This window comes from Phaethon lepturus, unplaced genomic scaffold (genome assembly GCF_000687285.1).
Source record: "Phaethon lepturus isolate BGI_N335 unplaced genomic scaffold, ASM68728v1 scaffold50441, whole genome shotgun sequence".
Lineage (NCBI taxonomy): Eukaryota > Metazoa > Chordata > Aves > Phaethontiformes > Phaethontidae > Phaethon > Phaethon lepturus.
The window spans coordinates 1-10,003 of record NW_010519405.1 but is presented as its reverse complement, the minus strand read 5'-3'; the positions used below and the strand labels follow the sequence as shown (position 1 = coordinate 10,003).

The 10,003-nt window shown below is 41.8% G+C and overlaps 1 protein-coding gene across 1 annotated transcript; it reads right to left on the bottom strand.

Moving 5' to 3' along the window:
• Nucleotides 1-926: 926 nt before the first annotated feature.
• JMJD6 (jumonji domain containing 6) lies at nt 927-9,444 on the bottom strand (the record flags this gene model as incomplete). The annotated part of the gene is made up of 6 exons (XM_010297024.1): nt 927-1,646; nt 3,328-3,455; nt 4,123-4,261; nt 4,384-4,519; nt 5,842-6,128; nt 9,056-9,444. Coding segments are annotated over 6 exons (1,116 nt in total), but the record flags the coding sequence as incomplete, so codon positions are not given.
• Between the last annotated feature and the right edge of the window lie 559 nt (nt 9,445-10,003).

Here is a 10,003-nt window from a genome sequence, read left to right as displayed (position 1 = left end):
CTGCTCCTAGACAAAGTGACTGGCACAGAAGATTCAGAAACAGAGATCCTGACAAATGTATTTAGGATTCCCTTGTACAACAGGATACGGCCTGGTCTCCAAGAAGGGAGAGAGTGTTTAAATAGGAAGAGACTAAGTTATAAAAAACATCCAAAAACCCAGACAAGCAGTGTTCTGGGTTCCATCAAACCCAACATGTATAAGAAAGTCACAGTTAAGGCTGCCAATCTGCTTTTTAATTCTGCCACTAGTGCCTGGGCATTATTGCATGTTTACTACACGCACACTACTTCTGCTTTCAAGTTTCCTCTCCCAAAGAAGAATGGCTGACGTGAGATCTAGTACCCACCTCCTAGGTCTCAGGAGAGCAGCCAAGGAAGCACCCCAACCCAGCTAGCTTCTGTCTGTGCTCTTCAGCTAGAGAAGGATCGTTTCCTTGCAGCACACCTTCAGCCAGACAGTCCTTTTTGCTGACACTACCAGCACAAGCCCCTGCTAAAAAAAACCCCAGCAGCTCCAACAGATCCCTTGGGGATGAGAGCTTTACCTGGCATAATACAAATGCATCTACACAGACTTAAGCAACACATTGCATTTAAAAAAAAAAAGCATAAAACAACAATATGCCCCCTCCCAGTCCTTTAAAATTGGCACTGCAACTTCTGGAAACATCTGAACCCATAACCTCAAAGAAAAGCCATTTAGGTATGTGAACTGCACTGGCCTGAGCGAGCCCATGGTCCTATAACTGCTTGGTATTTAAGTCCCAGCAACTGTTGTTATCATATGAGTCGGACTTTGCCAGATGTTGCCTAGTGCTAAACATTATGCCTGCACCTAAAGGATTGTAATTACTGGCAAATGTTGACTTTTGCCCCACATTTTTGCTGTGCAAGAAACTCCAGAATTCTCCTGCTCCATCAAGCTTCCTATCACAAGGTGCTAGTGCATCTTTGTTACCAGTCACCATAACAGACGCAGAGCAAAAGTAAATGGACTGTTGCTGGTTAAGGTGTTGCGCCTAGGATGTACGCGTTGTAGATTAAGACCATGAAAGATGCTTCAGGTTGGTGGTCACCTCCGCTGAAGTTGCTTCAGTGTTTGGAGCATTCATACCACCTTCCCTTCCTGAAATTCTGGTGCAAGATCCGCTGAACGTTCAGATAGGCCAGAAGGGCTGGTGTTCCTTTCCTCAAGTGTACAGGACAACATGTAAACATATGACAGTGTCAAAGCAAGGCAGGTTTTTCCATTTACCTGCTGGTTTTAAAAAGAGTTCTTTAAAAACTGACCATTGTCTTCCTTGCCAGTTACGTGAACCATTAAATACTTGGCATGTCCTTACCCAAAGGTGGGTTATTAGTGCACTCACTTGGGGCGCAGAGGGGACAAAGCATTGCACAATAATGTAGAGTCGGGGCATTCCCCTAGAAGTTATTAAGGAGGCAACCTTCGACAGCACATAATGAAGACGGATGTGTGGATCGAGGAAGAGTGACAAAAACTTTAAGGACTGTGAGAAATAGAAGCAGAAGGGGGTAGAACAGAGCTGGCTGGCTGCTAATGGAGCTTCGATCGGCAGCTGCCTCTAGGTGGGTGTTGTTATCGCTCAGGGGTAGCTGCGGCCTCCACAAGACTCCCTAATCCTGTCAAAAAAAGGACAACTGCCTGTCAACAACCATAGCATTTCCCTTCATATAAGGCCAAAGACAGCAGCATGCAGGTTAATTGTATGCTTATTCTTAATACAGAATTGTACAAGCTAGGTAAGATTTTATGTTTGGAACTGTTTCTATCAACTAATCTACCACAAAGCTGGAGCAGAAAGCTCACTCATCCTTACTAAGTGAAATAATCAACATACAGGAGGAAGAACAGTGAAATCTGGAAAGCAAGTGTTCTAGGCAATGTGCTAATTTCTAATATTAAAGGTATTAATTTCAAAATTTGAAGTGCACACAACTTAAAAATGCACAGGATTTTCAGAAGAACAGATCTGCCCATGTGCTCTGCATTTTTACAGCTTATTTCTATTTTTATTTTTTTGAAAACCAGGGTCTGCATTAAGGTTTGTTATCTCCTGCTGCTCATTGCCTGCCTGAAGTCGCACTGGCTGCTGAAATGGGATTTGACAACGTCATAACAAACAAATTGTTAAAACCTCCCGGTCAAAATAAGCAGTCAGTACAGTTATCTCCCAGCTGCTTAATGATGCTCTGTACTTATAATTCAATTTTATTCAGTTATGAGCAACTCCTGAAAATGAGAGCAATATATCACAGCAAGATAAATGGCAACACATACAGGAGTAAACAGGTCTTTAGGCAGTACCCTGCACTGGGAAGTCAGGCATGATACTGGGAATTTGGACTTCCTCAGGTAAATTACTATTGCACACTGCGTGGCCTGCTAAAGAAGGTAAGTCACCACAGCACTGGCATCCCTGCCAAACCTGGAGTATTCAACAGCTCAGTAACTACACAGCACCTAACACTGGCCAGAAGCTAATACAGCAGCATCAGTTAACCAAACTGCAAGGAATTTGCTTAAGAATTTTGGCCAGCCTCTGCTAGATGAGAAAAATGCTTCATTTAGCAAAGAATTTCTAAGTTCCTCCCTGCAGTATACTCCCAGATTCCCAGTGTTTCACTGTTTTTAACCTTGAAAGTCCAGAGAACTTCCTCCCTCAGCAATTTTACGCTAAGCAATATCTATTCTTCGTTGTGCAATGCTAATGTTCCCCCGCTCCAGACTGACTAGAAACTGTTTTTTTTTTAAAATAGGTAAACACAGACATTTGGGATTTGGTATGAATTTTACCTTTAACAGCTAAAACAGTGGGCCAAATTGACGTAATCCAAGCAACAATAACAGAAACCATAAAACTACTTGAAGGTTTTCCATTTGGACAAGGCGGCATTGAAACCTGAGTCTTGCCTGATCATTCTTCATCTTTAACTGCTTACTATTCATTTGTGCTCTCTGAAGAGCAAGGTTAAAATATCCCACTTCTCCCATTAAAAAAAAACAAAATAAAATACTTTCTCTATTAAAAGAGACAACTATGAAAAGTAATAAAACTGTTTATTAAATAAAGTAAAAAACCTCATTAAAAAAAAAAAATCAAGAATCTTAGTTTTCCCTTTGGAGCAATTAAAATAATTCCTGGAGGGAAGATATCACCACCGGCCAACTGCTTTACATTCTGTAAGGGACCCCTTGCTCTCCCATCCCTCTGTCCTGATGAATCACCCTATCTTAACTCTGACAGCTCTGCCTTGCATTGTCTTTTGCTTGCTTAAAAACCAACAGTTGCCATCGGGTCACCTGGAGGAACTGCGCTCTTTGCTCACGCAGTCGTCCTGGGAAGTTGTATCACCGTTACCCATCATGCTGCACGTTCTCCTCTTTTTCCTCCGGTGCATCATCCCCTCTGTCTCAGAGCCAGAGTCACACTGAAGTATGAAGAGATGAAACCAGAATTCAGAGAAACCTAGTAAACTGTTTGTGCTGTGGAATTCACCATAAGAGCTACCTCAGCAACCATGAGTAATCAAGATTCAAAGAACGTGCTAGACACGTGAAGTAAATTTTAAATTAACTGTTTAAAAAGCAAGAACAGGTATGTTCTTAGATTTCACCACTGACTAAGCTGGCTTGGGGCAAGATAAATGATGTGTTCGTTTTGGCTCCCAGAAGGACACAATTTTCTGAGAGCAGACTCAGTGCTTTCTGAAGCACTTAGGTACCTATAAAAGTCCCCCGTCATAACTGACAGTCTCAGTTTTGGATCTTGCTCCCCCTCTCTATTTTTAAAACATCCATTTTTCAGCCATTTTACACAAGCATGGCTTAGCTAAACAAGTGACAGATTTATATACAATATAAACATAGATCAAACAAACCAAATTCATTTAGCAACACAAAGAGAGGCTTCAGCAAACAGAACCTGCTAATACCATAGGCTCCTCCTCTACCATGTAGATTTGTTTAGCTTGTTTAGTTGCTTTCTATTAATTTCTTCTATAAGACATGAATATTAGAATGAGGACACATGATCAAGTATGGAAAAAACAATATAATTGCAGGGTATGGATCACCTACTGTAGTAAAAAGCATTACCTCTGAATCGGAGTCTGAGGAGCTGGAACTTGAGGAACTGGAAGAATCGCTAGAACTATCGGAAGCAATACCAGTAGATTCCTGCAGGTCAACTGAATCAGCCAAAGCTGCCAAGTCAGGATGTTCCTGCTTTAGGATCCTAAATACAGTTAAAATTTCAGGGTTAGCCTTTGAACAGTAACACTGTGTGTAAACAAATAGGGTATTTTTGGGTTTTGTTTTAAATAGAGAATCTGAAAAGAAAGCTACTAAATCTCTTACCTGTACCATTTCCGTGACAATTTGGGTCTCCCTCTTACTGTCTTGTGCCACACCACGGGGAAGTTGGTACAACTGGCAAAGTTTTGTGTGATGGCAATAGTTGTGTCAAGATTGAGAACTACATGCCACCAGCCACCTATAAACACATGACCAATGACCATTTCTGGCTGCATAGCAGAAAGCAAGTTCAAGAAGAGCCGTGAACACTTTTTCCATAGCACAGGTGGAAATTGAACTTTATCTCCCAAACCCAGGTGAGTTTGACATCACGTCATCTTTCGCCAGTCCTATTTCAGCATTTGCTCCAATGTTATGCAGATTTTCAGTGCAGAAGGCTGCTCAACTCTCTGACCACATTATCCAGCTCACGAATAGTACTGAAGATCTGACTTGACAGCAATACACTGACTACTGATGGTTTATTTAATAGCAAGAGCCATTGTAACCCAGAATGCACAGAGACCCTCTCTGTTAAGCTGGAGAGCACCTTCCATGCTGATTTAGTAAGGTTCTTATGACTACAAACTAACTCTTCATTTAAAAATAGATGCAAAATTGTTTCCCCACACAGGATAGAAATAGACAGTGGTGTTCTTGCAACCCACTTACAGCCTCATAAAAAGACTAAGGAACCCAACAGCTACAAAATCTTAACAGAAGGTACACTGAGGAGTCACCAGCAAGTGCCAAGACAATCACAAGGCACTCTCCAAACATGAAGTCAGCTGTATGTTAGAGACAAGCAATGTGGATAGAAGCTATGGGCCATGCTGCACAAAAATGACGCAAGACTTAGAGGTTAGAATTTGGCCCTGAACTCACCTGCTTTATCCACTACCCACCTCACCTCCCAGTTACAATGGGCACACAGTGTGCAGCCACTCAAAGAGAATGGAATCTTTAACAGAACTTTCTTTAGCTTTTGATTTCAAATGCAAGATGAAGCATAACCACAGAGACGTGGGTAGAAAGTGTCAGCGCCTTTAAGTAGTTCTTTTCCCACAGCTAAGAAAAATTCATATGCAGTCAGACTACACAGGCTACAAAACTCAGTCATGAATTTTCTACAGTGTATAAAAACTCAAACATTTTTGTTTAAGAGTTACTAGTACTCAAACACCTCTTATTTTATTGCTTGATAGTTTTGTATTACCGCAATTCAGTTCAGCATTGCATTCCTGTGGTAACACAACTCAGGTCTCGTTTGTTTTGTCATCTGTACCACAAGCAATCCTATGCTACAGGCCATATATGTTTCAGGACATGCAGAAGATAACTGAATAGTCTCAAAATGCACCTCACAATATATATCCCTTTTGAAACAGCCAAGATAGTTTCTCTTGTAAAAGATGAGCCATATAAGAAAAGTTGAAATATTCTCTTCCACTCTACTACAAGCAAATGTTAAAAATATGCTTTTCTTTCCAAGATTTCCTTACTGGAGAGATTCGTACATACCTGGCACAAAGACTGTCTCGCCTGGTTTCTGTAAGATTTCCAGGGGTTTGAATTCAGGGGGCCAGGTGGGGAGCTGCGTCCTAGGGTAGATGACATTGAACCAAGTGATAGCCTCATCCTGCTGGTTCCCTCCCTCTTCTCGCGTCACTTTGATCAGCTCTCTGGGAGTGCTGGTAGGGAACAGGCACCAACGTTTATGTCCCTGGACCAAGGCATTCCATGCACTAGTTCCCAAGGGATCAATGTGAATTCCTGTTCCAGAACGAGGTGGGCCCATCACAAACCATCTGCATGGAGTGGGGGGAGGAAAAATCCATTAGTCATAGAGTAAGCAAGTAGCCACCTTCTCTTCTCTTCATATTAAACAGAAAATTACAGCTGTTAATTTCACATACAGTTAGAAATCAAGGTAGCTACAGTTCCTTCATTTACCTTCTTGAGATTGTTAGGTTCACGCTACAGCAAAAGGATACAACATGGTTTATCCTAAAAAACCAACATTAACTGGGACAGGAATGACTTTGGGACAACAAAGTAAAGATAGCTTTTTGTCTTTCAGAGTTGTTTTTTTTTTTTAACAGTTCTTCAATAAAATATATAGTGATTTCAAGGTTTATGAATGTGATTAAGTCACAACAGCCTGCATTAGGATTCTTACTATGCAAGGGAATTCTCCTAATCCTATGTTTTTCTAAAATTCACTACTCAAACGGATACAGAACTGCAGAACAATAAGGAAGAAACAAAAGGCAATACAAGTAAGGAACAGAGCGAAGTTACGCAACCCTGGCCTCCCTCTATGCCTTCTGTTCATTTACAACAGGCTTTTCATTCTAACATTTAACTAGATGGAGTTTATTCCCCAGTGACCATTCAGGATTTGGTGTGTATATTCTCATTCCCCATTTGCAAGGCTTATTTCTCCCAATGGAGAACTTTATCTACCATACATGTTTAACAGCAGCAGCACCTTCAATTGCTCATTTCCCCTGAAACAGAACAGTAAGACATACCATACTAGATAAAGCAGTGTAAGTGAGGTGACTTAATATCAGGCATCAAGAGGGAAAAAATGGCAATAATTGTTTAATGGGCAGCAGAGAGGGTAGAAACTAAAGCACCAACAAGATCCTTCCATCGTGTGGCTGACATGCAGGTGATACCCAGCAAGAGGAGTTCAAAGGTTCAGAAAATATCGAAAGTCAGCAAGCTCTCCATCTCCCCTTTCCAATGCAGGTGTAAATCAAGCTGGTTTCCAAGTATCATTCACAAGCACAAATTGCAGGACTTTAAGTTTGATTATCAAGCTGCACTCTTCCTACTGCACAAAGGATCCATCAAAACATAAATAAGCAGCTGTTTGTCACTTCTATTGTCAATTCACTCTTTAGACTCCTATTAGCCTTGGAAAGCTAATTAAACCACAAGCAAAACAGTCAAAGCTTTTACTAAGAAATCAGAAGAAATTAAACACAAAGATCTGTCTGGTACACAGACGCACTGCTGAATACCATTTTTCTGACTATAACCTGAATCTACACACACAGAAGATTTAAAAACCCTTATTTAGCAACATGATCACTTACCAGTATCTTCCTCCAGGCGTTTAATTTACAATGAACATAATCCAGTTTCCCACAAGACATCAAATTTACCGTTAAAAACTTCACAACCTGCAACTTCAATTTAAAAGAACCCCCCAACCACCCTAAAATAGCTGCTTGAGGAAATGGCTTCCAAAAATTACTGCCTTTAAAATAAATGGGAACAAAACCAATAAAGATGCTCTAAAGAGTTCTTACTTCAACATCTATATACTGTCACACACCTCTCAATCCACAGGTCAAGCTGTACAGTTCATATCCTGATCATATGATTAGAAAGCACCACTTCCTGCTGGATTTTCAATGATACTCTTAAACTACTGGATACTTTTCACTGCTTTCTGTATGAAAGCCCTAATCTAGGAGGCATCAGTGTGCTCCTTTGCACCACTCATCTCTCAAAAAATGGTAACAGCCTCAAACAAACGCACATTTTCCAGAACAAAATACAAGAATTGTTAATACCAAGACCACAAGCAAGGAACTCAGCATGCACCTGTAGGTGGGGAGAGTGTGGGAGATAGCAATGCAAGTGAGTCACAACCAGATTATCTAGTTTACCTATAACCTGGATAAATGTTTCCCAGTTCTGTAAGTGTATTCAGTTTCTGCCAGAAACTACACCTGGCGTGCTTCTGCATTTGATCACAGCACTGTATGTTCTTCTTAAAAGTGAATTATAAAGAAAGTCTGTTACAACACTGTAAAAACACCTACTTCAGGGATCTTAAATAGAACTAATTTCATGCTTCACTCCTGCAAAAGCACAACTGGACTACAGACACGTGAGACTGCAGAGAAGAGTACCATTATTCATTACTTGTTCTACTTTATTTAAAAAACTCAAACAATTAAAAAACCCACATCACAGCCTCATGTCACTTGAAGGGCAAGGCATTCTCTGACAATTACAACGTTGCTGTAAAGACTTTAATTACTTGGGAGGGTTAAGCTTATCCTCGTACTCTTATGAAGCGTTATATCAACATAGATGGGAATTGCTTTTCTATCTAACAGCCCAAATACAAGGTTGTTGCATGTGAATTCAGGAACGAAGTGTCATTTCAGTCCTTTTCCAATCAGACGTAAAAAAAAGAGCTGAAAAGACTATTGTTCTCTCTCAAAATCATCTGAAGGGGAGCTAAGAACTATTCTCCACACTTCATGCTAATCTAGCTTAAGATCTTTACCTTAAAAGGACTGACTCATAATTAAACAAAATTCCACACTGTACATAAGCCAGTGGTGCAAAACCTAGGAGCTAGTCCTGAGGCACTTTGAAATTTGAAAGCCAGAAGGCACACACAGCAAGAAATTAATCTTCATAACTTTCAGTAACTATGTAATTTTTTAAAGATCTAAGAAGTGAGGTAAACTGACTTAACAAAAAGAAAAAACCCCAAACATAATCCTGTAGCAACACTGGTGGCAGAACCAGAAACTGTGATACACAAATCTGTCCTTCCTTCCCTCTGCCTTATGGATGTACATTCATTTCAAGAGTGGACATGAAGCTATCACTTTGTTTTATATAAGACAATCATACCTTTTTATGAATAGCTAGTGAGACAGAAAATACCTAGTTTTATCTTGCTGTCACTGTACTATACCTGTAAGGAGGCCTTCGTTTCTCCCCTGCATACTGAAAGAGATCATCAGTGAAGAATTTGGGTACTTTGTAGTCCTCCAGGAGTTTCCTGCGCTTGGGATGCTCTCCATAACTGCTGTCAAAGATGTAGAGTGGGCTGTCATCGCGTGTCGTTTCCATATATTCTATGTAGTATTTCATCTTCATCTTCACAGAATAACCGTCATTGTCCTCCCCACATTTGAACTTCTGGTTCCTATATTTGCGTTTCAGCCGTTCCAGAGTCCACTTTTCTTGGGCAGACCAGCCCACCTGAGCATTCAGCAAGACTACAGGCTTATAAGGTTTTTCATAACGCTCAACAAATTCCTCCACTGTTAACTGGAGTGCATCTGCCCTCTCCACATTATCCTGTGAAACCAAGGGAGGAATACAGAACAGATATTAGGACAGACTAACATCCTAGAACAGTACTTTCTAAATTAGTGTTGGAGGAGCTTCACACTCATACTTTGCTCCACACAACACGAGGGTATCGAGCTGCCTGTATGTTATTTTAAGCTCCCCGAGGCCGCAGTCCTATTTCTCAGGCCCCGCTCCTTGCACACATCAGTAACACCAGCAGCCTGAAGCCGTTTGGCACTCCTCCCCACCCAGGGAGCTCCCCAGGCAGAGAGGCCACCCCTGCCCTTTCGGCTGACCCATATCTCGCTGCGTTTCACGCCCCCTCGCCGTCCCCGCGGACCCCGGGGAAGGCACCTGGGAAATACGTGGGCGCTCAGGCACCGAGGGTGCCCATCCCACCCCGACGGGGCCCTGACCTCCCGCAGCCCGGGCCACGTGGAGGGAGAAAAAAGCCGCGGATGCTGCTTGACCCTCCCCGTCCCGGAACCCCCAGGGAGCCCCGCCAACTCTGAGGGTCCTCAAGGCCTCAAGCTTCCCCCAGCCCCTCCTTCCCCTCAGGCCTCCC